The 23,940-nt window shown below is 37.1% G+C and overlaps 1 protein-coding gene across 2 annotated transcripts in view; it reads right to left on the bottom strand.

The window, feature by feature from the left end:
• Nucleotides 1–318: 318 nt before the first annotated feature.
• LOC106079345 (mannan-binding lectin serine protease 1-like) overlaps nucleotides 319–23,940 on the bottom strand; it is a 36,326-nt gene continuing 12,704 nt past the window's right edge. The window contains exons 5-9 of one of the 2 annotated variants that reach the window (XM_056024480.1): nucleotides 13,731–13,829; nucleotides 7,851–7,996; nucleotides 6,569–6,708; nucleotides 1,056–1,110; nucleotides 319–464 (exon numbers count right to left, since the gene is read on the bottom strand). In XM_056024480.1, coding sequence (XP_055880455.1) covers nucleotides 364–464; nucleotides 1,056–1,110; nucleotides 6,569–6,708; nucleotides 7,851–7,996; nucleotides 13,731–13,829 — 541 coding nt within the window. In that variant the 3' untranslated portion in view covers nucleotides 319–363. The remainder of the gene's footprint in view (nucleotides 465–1,055; nucleotides 1,111–6,568; nucleotides 6,709–7,850; nucleotides 7,997–13,730; nucleotides 13,830–23,940) is intronic. The other variant, XM_056024481.1, reaches the window with a different exon arrangement.

Below are 23,940 nucleotides of genomic sequence, written 5' to 3'. Positions count from 1 at the left end.
ACGCTTAGTAAATCCCATTCCCATGCATAAACGCACACAAACAACATTTGTATACTCACCCAACATTACCGCCATTGATCCGCAAATTGTTTGTGTGTGTATTCATGTGTTTTAATTAATATTCTTTAACCCCCCCACCAACTCCTCTGACATGCATGAATCTTGTCCTGGCCTCATCTAACAAATACCATTCACACTAACAATGGTTATAAACCATTGCCCACTTTTTACGACTTAAATATTTCTGGGTGTTGCTGTTACTTGCACATATGAACGTTGCATAGAAATCAACAAATAACAAAAGACAAATGTGTCAAGAAGTCTTTTACAAGTCAATATTTTACAATGAGTTCTATTTTAGCGTCAGTTGATGATGCTGTTGATCCAGTCTTTAGCTTGGAAGATATCAGTGTACATACCAAGTCTGTCAGGCTTATAGCAGTCGCCAATAAATTTGGCAATACCTGAAATATTGACACAAGTAATACATAATCAATTAGGAACATACGATAGCCCAAGGTCAATGACTTTGCGAAGGCTATTTTAATGCATGGCCATGATATATTTTTAGAGCTAAAATTTCTTAAAAGGTCACAACATGCACTGAAGGTTTTACAATTATTAACAAAGGTTTTAAAACGTATAAACTAAAGCCCTGGCGAAGGCTACATCTGTAAGAGAAGGATGAAATCTAGGGTTGCTTTGATTTTTAGGGAGAAACAGAGAGAGGTATGAAAGACGTAGAGAAATAGAGAGAGATGAGAAACAAAGAGAAAGTGAGTAAAAGAGATATATGAGTGACAAAGAGAAAGTGAGAAATAGAGAGAGATATGAGAGACAAAGAGAAAGTGTGAAATAGAGAGATATCAACGAAAAAGGGAAACAGAAATACAGAGATGTGAGAGACAAAGAGAAAGTGAGAAATAGAGAGAGATGTGAGAGGCAAAAAGAAAGTGAGAAATAGAGAAAGGTGTGAGAGAAAAAGAAAAGTAGAAATGAGAGTATATGTAACATCACACGTGTGTCTAAGAAATCCTTTGTAGTTGGACCAATACCTGTTAAAGTCCATCTGTTTTCTCTATATGTGTAGAGAGGGGAACCAAAATCAGGCTGTAATTAGACGCAAAGTCATGAATATTAACTTATAAATACATCTTAATAATAAATGTATAAAAAACAATCATTTATCTCCAGCTACACACTTTCATTGGTTCCCTGGCTATTTATTGTTTTTCTTTGGCCAGAATATCCCCGCCTTTTTTTGCACTTTCAATAAAACGGGCCACATTTTAACGATTCCCATAACAAACATCTTCGTCCGTAAATCTGGCTATATTGGAACGGCCAAATCTATTTCTCTATTCTTCTCTCTATATCCATTCTCTCTTTCTTTCTCTCCGTTCTCTTCTTTCTCATTTTCTCTCTTTCTAAATGTTTGATTATACGACTTAATCTTTGACACTCTTAGTAGCTACATTTTAAAATAGAACATTTCTTTACATCGTAGGCGAGGTGGCTGAGCGGTAAAGGCAGTTGGTAGTTGTGCTGGCCACATGACACACACGTTAATCGTAGGCCACTGAAACAGAGGACCTTTACATCATCTGCCCAAGGTCTAAAAGAGGAACTTCACTTGTATTGTTTTACTTGACATCTCCTCAAGTTTTTAAGAGCTCTCTGGGTAATAATTATTCTCAGATACATATTTGCGAAATAACATTCATTTATCTGTCAATATAAATCTAAAACTCACGAAATTAAAAAAAAACATGTTTACAAAGACAGTTTGTGTGAAAACACAAACTCAAAATCGGCCTCCGAAGTGGTCCAAAAAAAAAAGGCAGGTATCAATACTTTCAGAAAGAACATTAGAATTATATTCTATCAAAGACAAATGACAGAGATGAATGGAGAAAGAAGTTTGTTAGATCTTAAGTGGTGCCCCAGCGGTCCAGTAGACCAAAGAATAGGTGAAAGTAAATGTGAAGTTAGATGTGATCCTGGCCTAACTGATATCTTATAATGAATATCTAATTGATCTAATTGTTATTTAAAAAATGAATCTTTTATTCAAATACTCAAAAAAGAAAAAAACAAAAAAACATTTCCTTAAAAAAAAAATTCCTTAGTTAAGTGTTCTATGGCATATGTGCAGCACTGCAGATCACGCGATAATATGAAAAACTACTTATTAATTGTTGTTTTAAATTATGTCCAACTTAAATATACTAAATAGATTTTTCTCTTAAAAAAAACACTTGTTTTAGGTAAACGTACTATTTAGTACTACAGAACTTACATAACTTAGCAATACAAATGTAACAACTTTTTAAAAGAAAAATCTAAAACCATTTGCATAAGTGTATTAGAAATATGGATTGGGTCTATTTCCCCTAATAATGAGACTCCCATGTTTGTTACTATTAATAGTGAATAGTTGTAAAAGTTGTGTATTTTTATGCAAAAACTGCTTGCATAATTGATTTTAAAAATGATATTTTTCGCTTTTAGAAAAGAAATAAGTAGCCATTGCATCAGAACTTTGAATAAACTAAAATATCATGATGTCAGATTTTCACTATCTTTTCTAGTTTACGAGATCTAAACGGAACGGACGAATAGAGGGACAGACGGACGAACAGACATTTCACACAAAACTAGTAGCTTTTTTCCTTTTTCGGGGCCGCTAAAAATGTTGTGTAAAGAGTGGCCTAACTTGCCAAAGTAGTGTCTATTTCAAATCTATTAAAATGATTTCCTAGCGAGCACCAAATATGTAAAAGGAAACTGTTAAAAATGTTATGCTATTCTGCTCCAAAGATCTCTTGACATATAGATAAATGAATGAATGTTATTTCGCAGAGAACCTCTTTCAGACCTTGCAGTCTTGTGGAAAAGGGCATCTCTTTCTGTGAGAGACGGTTATCGAGGGTGTCTTTTAAACAGCACAACGAACAACCGCTATTACGATTCCCAACAAATGTTGGGTGGTGTCAGTGTGACAGGTGGGGTAATGTGATGTGTGTTTGGCGCGTTTAATGTCTAGGGGATGATTATTTTTAAAGCTATCACACACCAACCTATCAGCATATGAATCGGGAGCAGACACGCAACGAGACACAGCAATGAAAGATAGATACAAAAGTTAAAAATGAAGAATATTTATTTACATAAATATACATATAAGAATAAAAGGGGGAGGGTTTGCTTCTATCTCTAAATAATACTAGCTTTAATCATCACTCTTGCATTTAATAAGAGAGTATGTCACTTTGTCCTCTGACTTAGCTGGTTGTCCTGTTGATGTCGCAGCTGGCTGTGTCCTGGCTTGAGGTTCTGCAGCTGGAGGTGGCGCTCTAGCGGATAGAGGGACGCCGGTGATATGGTTCTTGTGGAGTTTAAATCCCAAAATCTAATATCTGTAGTGGGCACAGTAGGGCGGGTGGCCGGCTACCGTGGGCACACGTGTACTGCGGGCAGAGCGGATCTGCCTGGGCAGCGTAGTGAACAGGATATGTCCAGTGAGTTGCAGAGGGTTGGCGTAGCTATGACGTCTTACACAGATCTGAATCTTTAGGGACGTCGCACCTAATAGCTTGACAGGTGGGCTGTCGAATAGGCGGGCAATGCCGATAGCGCCAAGTGGTAGAGTTGAGAAGATCTCAGTAGGCGAGTGCAGTGCTGAATAGCAATAAGCACAGATGCAGGTAAATAGATCGTTGATCCAATGAATAAATAGGCAGGTAAATAGGCAGACACCTGAGGGAGGCACCAGGTATTCCTCTAGGAGGGAGAATAAATGATATAGTCCAGACTCGATAGCTCAGCTCGAATGAGAAAGAGAGAGTCTGACTTGATTTAATTTACCTTATATACAGGCCTGGAGAATGTGGGCGGACACAGGAAATGTCCTAGGCTTAGAATTATCTTACACGTGGGTGAGGTAGACTTGAGATGGAAGCCGCACATTGGGAAGGTCAATGGGCGTGTTTGTCCTCGTGGTCTCCTAGATCATTATCCGAAAGATGTAAAACAAAACAAACATGAAGAATGTAATAGTAAAAAAAAACATATAAGTGATTTCAGGACAGTGTAAGAAATATAAATGTTTCTTCGTTTTGGATGTTCTTTGTCAAGAGGAGTGTATTATTTATGTACATTGTAAAGGTTCTGGTCCAGTTAAGGTAGTAGGCCTATATATATACTCTTTTGTTCTTTGTACATCTCTTTGTGTTTTTTTTAAACAAACAGAATTATTTTGTAATAGTGATAAGCGATAACTGAAAACTGTATCCTACATTTATGAAATAACATATTTGTTAGAACTCATAGAACAATATTCTACTTAACATTTGACCAACAATACTAACAGTTTAAATGCTATTAAAGAAAACACTAAGTACACTTATCAAAAAGTGACAATGAAATAAATGTATTAAATTCACTTAAACGATACAGGGCTAAATGATACATGTGAAATAAGGCTATCAATAAGAAGACCATGTCACTTTTTATGGATCTTTCTAAATTATGTATTGTCTACCTACATCCTGCAAATTCCTGCTAACAAGTTATTGATCATGTACAGTATTTTTATATATGTATATATTTAAATGTTTAAGATCCAGTGGGATAAATCAGAAAGATAAAAATATTTCTTTTAACTCTCCTAATTTTAATGATTTATCGAAACATCATAAAGGTTTTAACACTTTGAAATGAGATGAACTTGAAAGTGGTCAACTTTTAAAATATATGCTCAAGGTTTGTAAATTTAAGGCCTGTTGTATTGAAAGCAAAATGTCTAGCTAAGTTTCAATATTTTTAGAATTTATATAGAAGCAATAAAAGTACTTGAACAAAACTAAAGTTTAATGCAATTTGATGGACAGCTCATTTTTTTTTTTTAGAAATCATTTTCAAATGGTGTAAATTTGTTAATGTAAAAGTAATCTTTCATTGGTCAGAGGTCATGGTAATAAGTTAGAATACCGGTATCATATTATTTTCTGAAATGGTTTGATGATTGCTTTACTTTAAGTCTAACTGTTAGATGTTATGTAATGGGTAATTATCTTCTTTTTTGAAGAAGCTTGTATAATCTATAAGATAAGATAATTTGCTGGTTATTGTGTTCATGAGGTTCTAAAGAAATTGATTTTTTTTGTTTTGAACCCGGAACCTTGAATAAATTCAAATGACAGTCAAGCGCGCAAATCGCACAACCAGGCAGCCATATATATATATTATATTATATTATATTATATTATATTATATTATATATATATATATATATATATATATATATATATATATATATATATATATATATATAGGTGTAATACTGTTTATAGAAAAGTCATAACATACATGACTACACGTTTATGAGTTACAGACTTTACTACTTAGCCTAAGCACTAATGCAAACATTTAGCCAGGCGTGCTACTGTTAAGTTTACAACACACTACAGTTCAGTTTACAACACACACAAAGCAGTCTTCACTCACTTAGTGTGTATATTAAGTAAATACATAAGTCTAGAATGCACACGCAAAGCAGTCTTCAGTAGAATTTTGTCTTTTATATAGCACGACATTCATGCTTATAGCATGCTCAGAGCGCTATTGTCCAATCTCAGTTGTGGACCAGTAGGTGGAAGGGTATCTGGGAGTAGGTTATCCGTGCGGCCTTTTGGCGCTCAGTAAACACAACTCTGCTCGAGTCGGGTGTCGAACCTCTTAGTAGGTAGCTAAGCCAAGCCAAGTTGAAGCGTGCATGTCCTCTCGACCACGCTTCACATGACTCTAGTTAAACATAAGCAGGCTGTTTTCTGAGAAAAAGCTGTGCGACTTCAAGTTAAGTAGTTCTAACGTTGTGCTGTGTTATACACATGAAATGTTAAGGACAAAGCTAGCTTAAGACAGCCGCGAAATCTTCCAAGACTCTAAAACAACTGTCAATTCTTGTCGCAGAAAATAAAAGCCTTGTGTTCTTAATATTAAAAAAAAATGAATATTACAAGACAATAAATTACTATAAAAAGTAAGAGAGAGTGAGAATTCTAACATTAAGAAAATACATTTTTTAATATTTTTATTTATTTTCTACATTTTTTTACCGATGTTCTGGCTGGTCGGTCAGAACCTAGTTTTCGGGCTGGATGTGACCTGCGGGCAGTAGTTTGGAAATCATTGTTTTAAATTGTTGCAATGAGAATGACGGGTATATCAGCGACTACAGTAAATGTATGAAATTAAATTGCATTGTACATTTATCAAGTGTGAATATCGTTATAGTGATTCCGAATTCTAGAAGAAATGGTTTATATTTATTTTAAAAGCATTTTTAGTTTATTCTTAAAAGTAGTATCTCCGGAATTACAGTATCTTTTGAGTAATCAAACATGTTAAATAGGGGATATTATTCCAATAAGAAAATCAGAAACGCATTGTCTGATCAACACAATCTCATAGTATTTTCAAGCCTTATATCGTGTCATCTAGCTCAAAACATTGTTGAAAATAAAAGTAAAATCGGATAGTCAAGATTTCCTCTCTTCAGACTTACGTTACATGTAAAGAATTCAGTTTCAGGTAAACTTGTGCACATCAATTTCAGGGAATAGATGTCTCTGTATTTTTGTTCACATGTGGCCCTAGACGTTATGTACGCTTGGAATTGGTGAAGTTTGGAATAGGCTTGAATATCTGAAGAAAAGAAAAAAAAATAATTAGCTCTTTGGAATTGGTGAACTTTTGTAAAGTTAATAAATTCCAGAAGAAATGAAAAACAAAAAAAAAAATTAAATATGTCTAATTTAATACAAATCTTGTAAATTTAATTAAAATAGCTAAATATAGATATCATAAACTGGGCGACATTTGTTGGTTACCTTTTTAAAGAAATTTGGAATTTTTAAAGTGTAAGAATGGCAAAGCAAATAACAATTATATGTCGAAAGAGAAACTGGTTCACTAACAACTTTCTAGAACTGAATGTCACAAAAACTCAAGAACTTTTAATAGATTTCAGATAGAAAAAACAAACTAGACGTGAACTGCAAATAAACACTACATCTATAGAACAAGTGATGGCATATAAATATCTAGGCGTTATCATCAACAACAAGCTTTCATGGGAAGACGACAAAGAAAACAGCCCAGCGACTTTTTTTTCTATACAAACTCAATAGCTTTAAACTAAATAAGAAGATTCTAAATACTTTTTACGGCGCGACTATACAAAATCTGCTAACATACGGAATATCTTTGTGGCAAGACAACGCTTAATCTAAACTGGTATGTGCTATCTAGTAACCATCATAAAAAGGGTATCGAAAAAAACACTCACAACATTACCACATTTAAAGGAACTTTTTAACAAAAGTGTCTAAGAAAAATTGAAAAAATCTTGGAAGACAACGGCCACACGCTCCATCAGCACTACGTCAGGTCGTCGCGAAGTGGGCGACTGCTGTCAATCAAAACAAAAACAGAGCGCTTGAAAAACTCGTTCATACCTCACTCGGTCAGACTATATCAACGCCACTCGTTGATAAGGAAAGATGAAAAGGAACATGATGCCTGTGTGTAATCGCTGAATAAAATTTTATGTTGTATCTGTTGTATTTATGTTATGATTTTGTTGTGTTGTCTTTATCTGAGAAAAGAGTCGTGTAATCACAACAAATTTCCATAAGGATCAATAAAACAGTCTCTGTCTTAAAACTTTGCCAAAGTAGCCAAAAAAAAGGCAACAAATACACAATCACAGTTCTCACGAGACAGAAAATCTTAAGGTAGTTGTAGTATGAATTGTAAAGATGGAAATAAAAGCACATTGTACTCACTATAAGTCGGAGACTTATTATACCAGCCAGCAGAAATGGCCTTTTCGCCCTCATACCAATCTTCGTTCGGAAGGCAGGCGGCTGTAATGTAGCGGTTAGTTGGCAGTGCAGTTGCAGGTATCAAAATTGCAAGGTTGGTCTCAGCGCTAAAATGATAAATAGAAGTTGTTAGATATTTAATTAAATTTCACCTTCTTGGAGTTTGAATATTTCAGTTAAGCTTCTAGTTAAAGCTTCTTAATAAGAAAAGCAATAGTTATTTTTTTTAATTTCTTAAACCAGCTCAATAAAAATTTCGAAAATGTTTCTATTATATTTAAACTCGTTTAATGGAGGTTGGGCTTGCAAGGTTGAGGGGGGGGGAACTTTTTTTTCTCTTTACTTTCCATTACTTACTTAACTGTGTAAAGCAGTGATTTCAAAAGTTGTCTATATAGACCAAAGATTTCTAAGGGTTCTACAAAACTGAAAAAGTGTAGGGGATTTAAAACTTAAAACTGAAGAAAAAAAACTCTGGAGGAGGGGTTTAACTCAAAACCTCCCTTAGCTTGGCTACGCTCATAGATATTTTAGTGGGTATTTTTTTTATTAAGAAGAAGTGTTTTTAAGCCTCAAATCCCGCTGAAAGGGGAGGGGGTAAACTCAATCCCCGTTCGACTACGTTAATAGCATTTTGAAATATGTATTTTGCTTTGTTTATATATTAAAGAGCTACATTTTTTTAGCTTGAAACCCTGCTGCAGTGAGTTTTAAACACAAAAAAAAACCATCATGGCTACGCTCATAGTTTTATATTGAAGATATGATTTGAGCTTTAAACCTTGCTGAAAGGGGGGGGGGTAAAATCAAAATCCCTTTTGGCTACGCTCATTGAATTTCGTGTGTGTCATTCGCTTTTTTATATTGAAGAGGTATTTTGTTTAGCTTGAAACCACGCTGCAGGGGGTTTTCAACACACAAAAAACATCTTGGCTACGCTCATAGTTCTGGTAACTGATTAATGGATATTTTTTTATTGAAGAGATGGTTTTATCGTTAATTTCGGTGAGGGGTTTGAAATCAAAATCTTATCTATCTATGCTCTTGGAATATGAGGATTGTCGTTTGCATTTTTTTTTGTTTTATAGAAGAGGGGGATTTATCTGCAAAACAATCAGGTAGGGGGTTTTAAACTCAAAACCTCCTTTGCTTCGCTGGGGCAAGAGCTGGTTTAGTATTAAAATATCAACTAAAATAAACAAAGTCAGCAAAAAAAAAAAACAGTCACTAAACTTCTTTGGGGGGGAATTTCATTTCGGGGGGGGGGGGTTGAACCCCAGCCCCCTTCTGGCTATGTCCATGAAACTAGGTCTAGATAAGAATTTACAATGAGTCTAGACCTAAAATCTAAAGAAGATAAGAATCTAGACTAAGTGTAGATGAAGATCTAAAACTAAATCTAGATACCAGGTTTTATCTAGATCTGGAATATAATTTTTTATATGACTTTACACGTTTAATCTCAAGATTACTAGACCTAGAGTTAGGCAAATATTTTGATCAGGATTAGATCTAGTTGGCCTACTACTTGATAGTAATGCTCTATGCTGTTCGCATCACATTCACTTCTTAATGTAATACTAATGCTTAGCTTACATAATAAATCAATCTGCCCCCTGTCAGAAAATAAACTATTTTCATAATAATCTAGATGTAAATTTTGTTTAAAAAGTTTAATATGTTTAAATCTAAATCTAGATCTACATCTGGCCTCTATTAAGTATAATTTAGATTGTTGTCAAGTCAGTGGCGTAGCTACCAATGTGCGGGTGGTGCGGGCCGCACAGGGCACCAAGTGGAGAGGGGCACCAAAATTCCCCCAGTGCGTATTAATTTCCTATTTCCCTGAGCATTTCAGTAAAAACGACTAATTGTATGGACACGAACAAACATAAACTACTGTATTTTAAACATGAACTAACGATTTATAAACTAGTCATGTTGCTTTTTTGTTTCATCTCCTTGACTATTTCTTCCATACAATGTAAGCTATAGAACAGTTTGAATCTAATTTACTAGATTTATTTGTTGTTGTTACTACACTGATCGATGCTATGTAATATAAAGAAGAAGAAGAAGATAGGCCAACTTTTTTTTACTTCATTGTTTAGTCCATTGGTTTAATCTAGCTATTGAGTTTACAAATATATTTCTAAACTCTAGCTCTAAACAATTGTCATAGTTTATTCATTTCTTTATGATTCTTAATAGTTTAATTTTGGAAATAATTCCACTGTGATGTCATTTTTTTTTTAAATAAGCTAACCTTTGTTTTCTACGATTTTTTTAAAAACTAACTAGTTAATTGTAATACTGTAACGCAAAGAAAATGATGAACAGTGCTCAAGACTGACTACTCTGGCTGACGCGCCTCAAAACCCTTTTAAGCTCAGACGGAGAAACCGGCATCTCTGGTTCTGTCCGGTCTGTGTAGTCTATAAGGGCCTCATACCCAGATCTATCGGGGTCCCTCATTACCGACCCATCGGTATAGCAGAAAATTGCATCTGATGGGTAGGACTTTAGTGTAGCTGATGCCAAGTTTTGGAGTATGGCAGGTGTTAATCGCCTCTTGGTGGCTCCCTCTTGCCCTATAAGGGACATGTTTATTTGTGGGGCCGGCAATCTCCTCCACGGAGGGCAAATATTAATCCTTCTAATAGGAATTCTATCAGTGGAGAGCCCATATGATTTTGACAAATTGGCCGCAATGTGGAGGAACGATTGCATTTTTATGCGGTTCCTCTCTTTCCACTGTTGCACTAAGATTGTGGTGGGTAGCCTAGAGTCGCCCCTTTTGTAGCGCTCGTAGGCCGTAAGTACCGCCCTCTCCCTCCTTAAATGTAAAGGGGCCAAAGATGGATTCAATGAGTGGTGGAGGTTATCCCCGAAAATAGAAAAACATGAGACCAGCAGAGCTCACATTCAGTCATCGCTTGCTTGGAGGGAACTTGAAGTTTGCCTGAGAGTAGGGAACAGTATTGACAACAAGGTCCAAGATTTGATTATACAAGAGACGAAAACCTGGAGAGGTAGTAAAATTACTATCAACGTACGATCCACTCTTGAGGGAGCATGTGGTTCGAACTAAGCTTTGTTCCAGATCGAATACATACATGTTTCCACAAATACAAAATGAATTTATTACAAAATTGGGGGATCACGCTAAAAAAACAAAACAAATCATACAGCAAGTAAAACAAGCCTAATATTTCTCTAATATTTTATAGTACACCTGACATCTTAAAGCTGGATCAAACTTCCCAAATTTTACGGTACGTTGTCATGAATAATGACGGGGTGCAGGTTCGTGAATCTTTTATCGACACAAAGGACATGCATGCTGCTGGAATCGCTGAGATGATACTAGAGAAACTGCGTTCGGATGGCTTAGACATAATGGACTGCAGGGGTCAAGGCTATGATAATGCTGCGGTCATGAAAGGTCAAAACTACGGTGTCCAAAAACGTATTCTAGAAGTCACTATTCATTGCCTGCTCAAACTCTGGAGACATTAACTAGCAGAGATGAAAATTCATCGACTAGATCTGAAGCAGGTGGATTATTGGTTGCTGTTCAGTCTTTTAATTTTGTCACCTATCTTGGATTTTGGGCTCCTGTATTAACTGAAATTAATGATGCGCAATTCTACCTTCAAAAACAAGGATTGTCTATTCGAGACTGCTCACTCAAACTAAAAACATTAGAGACATTTTTAAGTAGTAATCGAGAGGACATCGCTGAAGCCAGCATTACCTTTGCCGAAAGCGTGTGTTCAGATCTGAGAATCAACAGAATCTCAAAAACGTATGGGCCATAAGAATAAGATGCCTGGTGAGAAAAGTGACGACTCTGTACTTACACACAAAGAAGAGCTAAGAAGGGAAATTTATTCTACCTTGGACATGATTGTTCAAGAAATAATCACCCGATTCGAGCAACTTCATAATGTAGCAGATAGATATGGATTTTTGTCGCCTTCCCAGCTATTAAATCCTCAGGTCGAAATCAATCTCGATAGTACTCCTAGAGACATTGATAAAAACGAATTTCTGCTGGAGCGAAATGAGGCTTCAATGGTTTGTCAAGATTTCATCAGAAGCCTCCGAATTTCCAAAACAAAGACCTGTTGAGCTCTTGAATTTTATAAAAAAATATCAGCTAGATGATTCAGTCCCGAATATCGTCATCATGATTCGCATATTTTTTACTATTGCAGTAAATGTCGCTACATTCGAGAGAAGTTTTTCCAAACTTAAAATGATCAAGAATTACTTGCGATCAACGATGACAAATTTGCGACTCACTAATTTGGCCATTTTGTCCATTGAACAAGAGCTGGTGGAAAAAAAATGGATTTCGATAAAATTATTGATACTTTTGCCAGCAAGAAAGCGCGTAAAATTCATTTGTAGTATGTTTATGTGAAAGTGATTTTTTTTTAATTAACAATATTTGATTAATGAATACATATTATTTTGAACAGGTTTTGCAATGTTATTAATTAGTTGTTTTTTTTTGTTTTTTTTTGGGGTGGGGGCATCAAGATGAGGTACCGCACCAGGCATCATATACTCTAGCTACGCCACTGTGTCAAGTGTATCATGAACATATGTCAAAACTACAGACTATAAAAGTAGTTTGATTTTTTAAAACTTTTAACTAAAACCGAGTACATATTTAAAATTATTTTTTAACAACAATATTCTATTCCAAAGTTAGTTAAGAAATGGAAAATCTATTTTATAATGATCCTTGATACTTTTCCATTGTAGCCTTAGATGGAAATGTTTTGTAACAACTGTTAGATAGCTAGTTTTATAGTTGGGTTACGCACTTTAATGTACTGACAGTGAACGGATGTTTTAAAATGACGACATAGACTTTGGGGTTAGAGGTTAAGATTGACGTTTAGAAATCTGTTACCGCTAGATTCTCAAAGGATAACATCGATCTATAGTGACAGACAAGACTGTGGCCCATTCTGTAATCAACGTTTGTTTGAAGTTCACCTTGAGTCAACTTGATCATTGAGTCTGTGTTCCTGTTCAGTACCTTATATATCTATTTGTAACGGTGTGCATGAGGACTCGCAGAGTGAAAATACATCATACAAGGTACGCACGCACTTAGTCTTCATACTCATTTTAGAAATACTTCAGTTACATCTGACTACACATGCATCCGTTACACAATGCGCGAATCTATGAATAAAGCAAAATTTATTAACGAACAAGTCTGTGACTTTTTTGTAAAAAAAACTTACCTACCCTAAAGTTTGCATATATAATTTAAAAAATTAGATGTTTCAATTTCGGAAAAAAAAAAGTAGCCGTTGCAAAAAAAAAAAAAAAAATCAACTTTGAATTATCTAAAATATTATGATATACAATTTTCATTTTTTTCTTCCAGTTTCTGAGATCTTAACAGGATTACGGATGGACGTACGGACAGACAGACCACACAAAACGTATAGTGTTTGTGTGTAGAGGGTCGATATAATCGATCCTTTGTAATTCAATGTAATAAACTATAAATCATGTGTTAAATATGTTATGGGAGGGGGGGGGGAGTTTCAGAGATATATTTTTTTTTTTGGGGGGGGGGGAGAAAAGTTCTGCTCAAATTTACGGCCCGACTACGTTATAAAAGATAAGGGTGGGTTTAGGGGTCCATGTCAGAAAAAAAGTAGAGCCTGGGACCAAATCAAGGTACGTAGCCGATGGGCAATGACAGTATTCTAATACAAACAATTGTATTCAAATGTGTAATGTCTACTTTATTTGGGCGCATCCATTGCCTTTCGAGACAAAGGAGCCATATATATAATGTCTACTTACTCGGAAATTTTTAAATCACTGAAGCGAACTGACACTCTTTGGGGTTCACTGAGATCAGTTCTGTCGTAGACACCACAGTGAGCTTCGTAAAATAGATTACTGTACAATGAACAACAAATGTACGCATTTGCTAATGAAAATTGAAAATTTTGCCTTCGTATTAAATTATTTATCTATGTATAAGAAGGAAAATGAAGCAGAAGACTAAGACTAAGACTGCTTTATTGATCCTTAAGGAAATGTGTTGTGATTACAAGGACTCTTTTCTCATATAAAGACAACACAACAGAAACATACACATAAATAGAACAGACAACATAAAGAATTCATTCAGCGACTACACACAGGCATCTTAGTTTGGTGCATTTCATGTTCCCTGATCAATGAGTGGCGGTGATAGAGTCTGACCAAGTGAGGTACGAACGAGTTTTCGAACCACTCCGTTCTTGATTTGATTGACAGCAGTCGCCCACTTCGCGACGACCTGACGTAGTTCTGATGGAGCGGGTGGCCGTTGTCTTCCAAGATTTTTTCGATTGTTCTTAGACACTTTTGTTAAAAAGTTCCTTTAAATGGGGTAATGTTGTGAGTGTAATTTTTGATGCTCTTTTTATGATGGTTACTAGATAGCACAACAGTTTAGATGAAGCGTTGCCTTGCCAACAAGTTATTTCGTATGTTAGCAGATTTTGTATAGTCGCGCCGTAAAAAGTATTTAGAATCTTCTTATTTAGTTTGAAGCTATTGAGTTTGTTAGAAAAAATTGTCGCTGTGCTGTTTTCTTTGTCAGAGTTCCAAGGTGGTCTTCCCATTAAAGCTTGTTGTTGATGATAACGCCTAGATATTTATATGCCTTTACTTGTTCTATAGATGTAGTGTTTATTAGCAGTTCACGAATAGTTTGTTTTTTCTTTCTAAAATCTATTATAAGTTCTTCAGTTTTTGTGACATTCAGTTCTAGAAAGTTGTCGGTGCACCAGTTTGTAAACTCTTCTATCGAGCTTTGATACTGAGTTTCGTCTCCTGAAATAAGACCGACTGTGGCAGTATCATCAGCCAATATAATGAGTTTAACTGAGTCAAAGATGCTTCTTATATCATTAGTGTAAAGAGTGTACAGTACAGGAGAAAGTACACAACCTTGTGGAGCACCCATACATTGTACTCGAGTTGAAGATTTGGTGTTGTTGACTTTAACATACTGGGGCCGTTGGGTTAAAAAGTTTAGAACCCATGCTTGTAAGTAAGGGCTTACATTTAAGTTACTCAGTTAGTTTATCATTAGATGTGGCTGTATGGTATTGAAAGCCGAGGAGAAATCTACGAAGAGGACTCGTGCATATGTTTTGGGTATATCGAGATGCTTATAAAGCTGGTTCAAAAGCAATATAATGGCATCCTCAGTTCCTCTATCTGATTTGTATGCAAATTGGTGAGGGTCTAGGCTGTTATTGACTTTTGCTACAAGTTGTTTAAGCATATATTTTTCATTTCATAACAATAGGTGTTAGTGCTACTGGGCGGAAATTATTTAAACCATCTATTTTTGGTTTCTTTGGCACTAGTATGATCTCTGAAGTTTTCCAGATGTGTGGAATTACGCACATATGCATTGAGTGGTTAAAGATGTGACAGAAGATAAATGAGATTTGCTCCGCACATAGGTTGATCAGCTTGCCACTAATTTTGTCTGGTCCAGAAGCTTTTGTTACGTCTACTCTTTTAAATAACAAGGTCGCTTCATCCTCAGTTACAAAATTGACGTAGGGCTCTTGTTTTCCTTTGGACAGAGTGCTCAAAAGTTCTTTGTGTAGATCAACAAATCTTCTTTGTCAAAACGAGAATAAAAATAATTTAGTTGGTTGGCGAATTTCTCATCATCATCCACCGAAATTCTTTCTCGTTTTGAGGCGCAGCTTGTTATATTCTTTAATCCCTCCCAGCATTGTTTTGAGTTGTTATTTGCAAAGAAATTCTCAATTTTTTCTTTGTATGTTTTTTTCCCTTCAATTATTGCTTTTCTCAGTTTATATTTAGCATTTATAAACTCTTCGTTGCTAGCCTTATACTTTGTTTTCTTTTCAGTAATAAGGTGTTTGATTTTTTTTGTCATCCAGGGCTTATTGTTTCCATAGACTTGTATTGTTTTTGTTGGAATTGTTAACAGTTTCTGTTAGTTTGTTTATATCTGGACAGTTCTCAATAAAGATTTCCCAGTTAGTTTTCTTAATGCATCCTTGTAATATTGCTACAGCCTCATCAGACCACATCCTGACCGTTTAAATAACTCTCTCTTTGCTCTGGTAATTAGCACCTTATTGGCTTTGTTGCTGCACAAAAAACAAGACGAGAATATCCCAAATTTTTGAGTAAAGGAAATTATAAAAGTCATTTATATATATATACTAGACATATGTTACCCGCGACCCGTGGGTCTTTATTTGCGCATTACTTTCGATATAGTCACTGAGAGTGTTTTGTAAACAATTAAACGAAATAATAATGTAATAAGTAAAGCGAATGTGTCAATGTAAAAATAGTGTGAATGATGCTATCAAATCAAAATAGCTAATAGGGTTATATCCATTTTTTTTTTCAAATTAAAACATTTGCTTGTAGGCCTACATATATTTGATTAAAATTTGAGATGAAGAGACTAAATTTTGTATGTTCATGTGTATAAAGTATAAAGTAGATCTTGTGGTAGACATAGATCTAAATCTACACTATTCTAGAGTTAAAAATAGACTTTTATAGAATTCATTCTGTGCTGTGCATGAGTGAACTTTTTTTCATGAATGAATATAGGCTTATCTCAACACGGCTACGCAGCTTTAGCGAACAGCGAACGAATGTATTAAAAATGCTTTAGAAAAACAAATTTGAATGTTAATTTGATTTAAATATGAAATGAATGGACAATAATGAGTATGTTTATGTGTTAAAGCATAAAACTATCTTTGCGAAAAGAAGTTTTATCATCTTAGAGTTCAATAAGAGTTTTAGACCTAGGCCTAGGAATAGACTCAGTAGAGAGATGTGTTAATGTGTAACCATTTGGTAATGTCTAATGAAAGAATGTTCGCCAGGAAATCTGTAGTCACAGATATCAGGAACTAATTTATGTAAAAAATGCTTTTGAATAATCTAGTGGATTGGATTTAGATGTATGTTAAACTTAGCTAATGATCCTTTCACGTTATTTCTCTTTCGCTACGAAAATAAAATTAGTTTTGCGAAAATGAGTTTACCCAAAGTCGATACATTCTCATCTATTAAAAACGAAAAGAGCGATAGCTTTGTGAAATGAATGGGATTATAAAGTGAACAATTAAACGAAATAATTTTTAGTATGCGATTCATGAATGAATATAGATCTAGGCCTATCTCAACTCCTCTTCGCAGCTTTCGTAAACGAATGTAGCTTTAGAAAACCAAATTTGAATGTTTATTTGATCAAAATATGAAATGAATGGACGTTAATTAATATGTTTATGTGTTAAAGTATAAAACTATCTGTGCGAAGAGAAGTTTTATCATCTTAGAGTTGAATTAGAGTTTTAGATCTAGGGATGGGATTATAAAGTAAACAATTAAACGAATTAATATTTAGTACGCGATTCATGTAATGAAAGAATGTTCGTCAGGAAATCTGTAGTCAAAGATATAAGGAACTAATTTATGTAAAAAATGCTTTTGAAACACAAAATTGAAGGTTAATTTTATTATATAATGAAATCAATGGATCTTCTTTTGTATTTTCATGTGTCAAAGTAAAAAACTATCTGCGCAAAGTGTATTTCTTAAAATTTGATCTAGATCTAAATCCTTTCTATCTTTTCTCATGTCAACATTGTAGACATGGCCTAGATCTATAAAATACTATAGCTTTAATAGAGTCGGACTACTTTTTTTTTTTTTTGAGGGTCTTAAGTTTGTTTTAGGGCTACAATACATACACTACGGTCTAAGTTAGTACCCAAGTGTGACAGGTGGGGAAATGTGATGTGTTTGGCGCGTTTAATGTCTAGGGGATGATTATTTCTAAAGCTATCACACACCAACCTATCAGCATATGAATCGGGAGCAGACACGCAACGAGACAAAGCAATGAAAGATAGATACAAAAGTTAAAAATGAAGAATATTTATTTACATAAATATACATATAAGAATAAAAAGGGGGAGGGTTTGTTTCTATCTCTAAATAATACTAGCTTTAATCATCACTCTTGCATTTAATAAGAGAGTATGTCACTTTGTCCTCTGACTTAGCTGGTTGTCCTGTCGACGTCGCAGCTGGCTGTGTCATGGCTTGAGGTTCTGCAGCTGGAGGTGGCGCTCTAGCGGATAGAGGGACGCCGGAGATATAGTTCTTGTGGAGTCTCAATCCCAAGTTCTAATATCTGTAGTGGGCACAGTAGGGCGGGTGGCCGGCTACCGTGGGCACAAGGTTATTGCGGGCAGAGCTAATCTGCCGTGGGCAGCGTAGTTGACAGGATATGTCCAGGGAGTTGCAGAGGGTTGGCGTAGCTATGACGTCTCACACAGATCTGAATCTATAGGGACGTCGCACCTAATAGCTTGACAGGTGGGCTGTCGAATAGGCGGGCAATGCCGATAGCGCCAAGTGGTAGAGTTGAGTAGATCTCAGTAGGCAAGTGCAGTGCTGAATAGCACTAAGCACAGATGCAAGTAAATAGATCGTTGATTCAATGAATAAATAGGCAGGTCAGTGAGCTAGTGCAGTGCTGAATAGCACTAAGCACAAAGATAGTAGGTGATTCTTGATATCAAACAAATAGTTGGGTAGATCTCAGTAGGAAAGTGCAGTGCTAAATAGCACTCAACACACAATAGGAGATTCTTGATAGCAACTAAATAGGCAGACACCTGAGGGAGGCACCAGGTATTCCTCTAGGAGTGAGAATAAATGAAGCAGTCCAGACTCGATAGCTCAGCTCGAATGCGAATGAAAGAGAGTATGATTTGAGTTGGATAACTTTATATAAGCCTGGAAAGTGCGGGCGGACACAGGAAATGTCCTAGGCTAAGAATTATCTTACACGTGGGTGAAGTCCGACAAGAGATGGGATTCGCACATTGGGAGGTCAATGAGCGTGTTTGTCCTCGTGGTCTCCTAGATCAAAGAGAGACATAGGAGAAAAGGGGGGGGGAGTGACTTGCATTTCACACAAGGTGGTGTCCACTGCAGCTGTCAGACATCCTGTCGATAAGATCAAAGAGTCTGAGCGTATCTTTGCCCCGGTCAAGGGAAGATAAACCGAAAGACGTGGCCTAGCTATCTCCAATGTGGTCAACTAAGTCTAGCCTGGAGCGGAAAAGGTGGTGCGGGTGAAGAAATTGGGGTTAGGACGGGGAAATAATTGAAATAAAATAAATAAATAATAAATAATAATAATTAATGCTGTGATAATTTAGAGCGACTCTGACAGCGAGTTTTTGACTTGTCACACCAAGGAACATTCCTGCCTAGTTTTATCAAGATTGGTCAAGCGGTTTTGATGTCTATAAGTAACATACTGCTATAACTTAGCCAAATAACCTCAACGAAAGGATTATAAAATAACAAAATAGAACGTTTAATAACCAAATAGGGAACTAGATCTAGAATCACAGCACAAGCGTCGTTTTCATCTCTAATCATCGGCCATCTTGACTTCTTCTCTTATTTCATGTCTCTGTCCTGTGTCTCATGGTGCGCAGTCTCACACCTAATGACAGCGTGCATTGTAGAGTCATAACACTGCCCCCTCCTTAAAACTGTTCGTCTCGAACAAAGTTTGCCCCGCCATGATAACGATGAAGCCGATCCACGTGAACAACCTTGAAGCTAGACCGTGGAGTCTTCTGAATTCGGTAGACCACATCGTTGATCCTTTTAACGACACGAAAGGGACCTTCCCAGTCTCTTTGGAGTTTTGGGGATCTACCTTTTCTTCTCTGGGGGTTATATAGCCATACCAGATCGTTTTCCTGAAACCCCGAGGTATTTGCACGTCTATCGTATCTAGTCTTCATTAGATCGCAGTTATTCTTCATTGTCCCACGAGCCAGAGAATGGGTTTCCTCCAGACGCCGTCTAAGATCGTTGACATACTCAGTAGCAAGGACTGGTGTGTCTCTCGGAAGTCCAAATAGCAGATCACTTGGTAAACGAAGTTCCCGGCCGAACAACATCTTTGCAGGGGTATATGTAGTAGAGCAATGGATGGAACTCCTGTAGGACATCAGGAACACTGGAATGTATGCATCCCAGTTGTCCTGTCGATCATCGGTGACCTTCGACAAGTATTGTTCTAAGGTACGATTGAACCGCTCTACCATTCCATCTGACTGCGGGTGTAGTGGTGTAGTGCGAGTTTTATTGATGCCAAGCACCCGGCACATTTCCTGAAATACTCTAGATTCAAAGTTCCTGCCTTGATCGGAGTGTAGCTCCATAGGGACACCAAATCGACTGATCCAGTTCTCAACAAGCGTTTCTGCTACCGTTGTTGCTTCTTGGTTCGGTATTGCATACGCCTCCGGCCATTTAGTGAAGTAATCAATAGTTACTAATATGTACTTATTTCCTCGTCTAGTTTCAGGAAATGGCCCTGCCACATCGATTGCAATCCTTTCAAACGGAACTCCAACCATGTATTGTTGCATTTGTCCCCTTGTTTTGCGTGGAGGGCCCTTTGCGGCTGTACAGACGTTGCATCCCCGGCACCATTCCTCTATATCCTCTCTGTATCTGAACCAGTAGAATTTCCGGCGAACCTTATCGAGGGTCTTATTAACACCCAAATGAGACCCACTGGTACCATTGTGAATTTCCTGCAGCACCTCAGACACTCTGCTTTTTGGTAATATAAGCTGAAAACGCCTCGATGTGCCGTCAACGGATTCCCAGACCCTTCTTAGGACACCATTAATGATGGTTATTGAGTCCCATTGCGCCCAGTACGCTTTCGTGACAGCCCCTTTTTCAGAGATGTGCTGCCACTCGGGCCGTTGTCCATTCTCCTTCCATAGCAGAATGGGAGCCAGATCATTATCTTCCAACTGGTCCTCTCTAATTTTTTCATCTGACCAGGATCCGGTAACATCTACTCCTAGACGACAACACTCAATGTCTTTTTCTTCTGCCTTCACGCAGTACCTGCACTCCATTTTGCATGGTCTTCGAGACAATGCATCAGCATTCTGGTGAATCAGTCCCTTCCTGTGTTCAGTCTCAAATTCATAACTCTGCAACCGTTCAACCCATCTCGCCACCTGTCCCTCTGGATTCTTGAAAGATAGTAGCCATTTCAAGGCTGCGTGGTCAGTTCTCAGTTTAAACCTTTGTCCATAGAGATATTTATGAAAATGTTTAATTGAATCAACTACAGCCAACAATTCACGTCTCGTAACACAATAATTCATTTCAGACTTTGACAACCTTCTACTAAAGTAAGCTACGACCTTTTCGTTTCCATCAATGCACTGCGATAGCACAGCACCGATCCCCGTACCGCTTGCGTCTGTATCTAGAATGAATGGTGTACCCGCCAGTGGGTATGCTAACATCGGCGACGAAAGGAGAGCCTCTTTTAACTTTTCAAACGCCTCCTGGCATTCTATTGACCATGTAAACCGCTTTTTCTGTTCTGTCAGTTGGTGAAGAACTCCTGCAATCCTAGAGAAGCCTGGAACAAAGCGTCGGTAATAAGTACAAAGGCCCAGAAAACTTTTCAGTTCCTGTACACTTTCAGGGACAGGCCATTGCCTAATCGCTTCACTTTTGTCTGGATCCGTGCTTATACCTTCGCTTGATACGACATGGCCCAAATATTTCACTTCCTTCTTGAATAGGTCACACTTCTTGGGGTTGATCTTCATGCCCGCACTTCGAATCCTTTGAAACACTTCTCTCAAATTGTTCAAATGTTCATCAAATGTACTCCCAAGTACGATAATGTCATCAAGATATACCAGACAAGTATTCCAGTTAAGACCTCTCAAGACTTGCTCCATCAATCTCTCAAAAGTGGCTGGTGCATTGCATAGGCCAAATGGCATCACCTTAAATTGCCATAGGCCACTTCCAGCTGAAAAGGCCGTCTTTTCTTTATCCTTTGGGTGCATCGCTACCTGCCAATATCCGCTTTTGAGGTCTAGAGTCGAAAAGATTTTTGATCCGGCAAGTGTGTCCAGTGTGTCATCAATACGGGGAAGAGGATAACTGTCTTTCTGAGTGACATTATTCAATGCCCGGTAATCTACACAAAACCGCAAAGTCCCATCTTTCTTTTTAACCAACACAACTGGTGAACACCACGGGCTGTTGGATGGCTCGATGACCCCTTGTTGTTTCATACTTTCCAGCATATCGATTGCTTCTTGCTGTTTGGCCAGCGGTAGACGACGTGGTGGTTGTCGAATGGGTCTGGCATTTCCTGTATCATTACGGTATCAATACGGTATCAATACGGTATCAATACGGTGCTGCACAAGGTTTGTAATCCCGCAGTCATTCTCGTCATTGGGAATAATGTCCATAAATTCCAAAATTAATTCCTCAGCCTTGTTATATTCTTCCATCGAAAGACTTTCTTTCGTCTTGATAAGAAGTTTGGGTATCTGTGAATTTTCCTTCGGTGCCGTGTTTGTCGATACCTCTGCGTCCAGACATTGTGTGATCAGATCCACGGAGTAACAGTCCGCTATGACACTACCCGCTCGTAGCTTTCTTGCCGCAGACGAGCCGTGAGCGTTTCCTTGCTACCGACAGGTTTTAAACCTCGGTCTCGAAGCTCTTGTCTTAGCTCTTTAATTAAGAGCTGATGTAATAGCTTCAACGATGCCATAGAGATCTAATCCTACCTCCTCTTGTTGAGTTGCCTATAAATCCCACTTCTGACAACCAATTGTAATAACTTAAGTGAGGCAACTCAACGAGGACATAGACGTTTATTTACACTGAGACATGACAAACACAAAGGGCATCTGCCTTGAGCACAGCATCTCCATATTGGCTCTAGACTTGGGCGGAAATCGTTAGTCTCTGCATGTCAACATCCTGTTCTAGTCTGGTTACTAGAAGTGCGCATCTCTGCACTAGCCTGGATGGTGGTGCGAATGGCAAAGTCATAACAACACTAACATAAAATAATTAATAAGCTTATTGAACCTTAAATTCAATCTTAAAATGATAGATCAAGAATGTTTAGTGAAATATTATTTTACTTAATTTAAACAAATGAATCTAAGTTTAATCTAGGTCAAAAGCTATATTAGACTCTAAATCTAGATCTCAATATATATGCGAGCAAATCTTTTTGTAACAAAAATTGAATTTGGTCGATTTGCTATTTCAATACACTATTCAACCCTTTTTTACATTCACGCATTTGCTTTACTTATAACATTATTATTTTGTTTAATTGTTTCTAATTATTATTATAGCTTTTATATAGCTCTACTTTCATGCGTATAGAATGCTCAGAGCGCTAAGGTCCATTCACAATTGTTTCCGTGCTGCCTTGAGGTGCTCAGTAAACACAGCTCAACTCGAGTCGGGTGTCGAGCCTCGAGCCCCCTTCATAAGTAGCCAAACCAAGCCAAGTTCAAGCGTACTCAGCCTCTTGACGTTTCTTCCCACAAACTATTCTAATGTACTATATCAGTGACACGCATATAGAGACCCGCAAGCCGTGGGTAACATATGGCTAGTATAATAATAAAAAGGCTTGTAATTGAGTCCGAAGATTCATGAGGATCTCGAATGCGATATTTCCGATAAATACGCAGCCCCCATCTGTGACTTACAAATTTCCCTACAATCAGGGCTATCATTGTACGCTTATGGTCGATTAAGCTTTTCTTTTTGCCATCTGCGTCTTTCCTCGGCAGCAGATTTCCCTTTGGTCTTAAAATTTGCTTTCCGCGAACTTTGTGAGTGACCTCCAGTTTTCTTCTCGCACACAAAAAAAAAGACTGCTTTGGCATCAGTGTACGTGCCCTGCCTAGCGTAACTGTAGGACAATAAGAAGTCCGTCCATACTAGACCATACCGGCGTTCGCAAGGACATCGCTGTTTGTAGTGCGGTCTGGCCACCGTATGTTTATGATGGAGCTCAAGCATCTTTGGTGAAAGCGTTCTAGTAGTGTTAGTAGTTCTCTTATAATATTATGTCTCAGATCAATATAGAAGGGTTGAG

The sequence above is a fragment of the Biomphalaria glabrata genome, chromosome 3 (assembly GCF_947242115.1).
Source record: "Biomphalaria glabrata chromosome 3, xgBioGlab47.1, whole genome shotgun sequence".
NCBI classification, from domain to species: Eukaryota; Metazoa; Mollusca; class Gastropoda; family Planorbidae; genus Biomphalaria; species Biomphalaria glabrata.
This window is presented reverse-complemented; position numbering and strand designations above follow the sequence as displayed.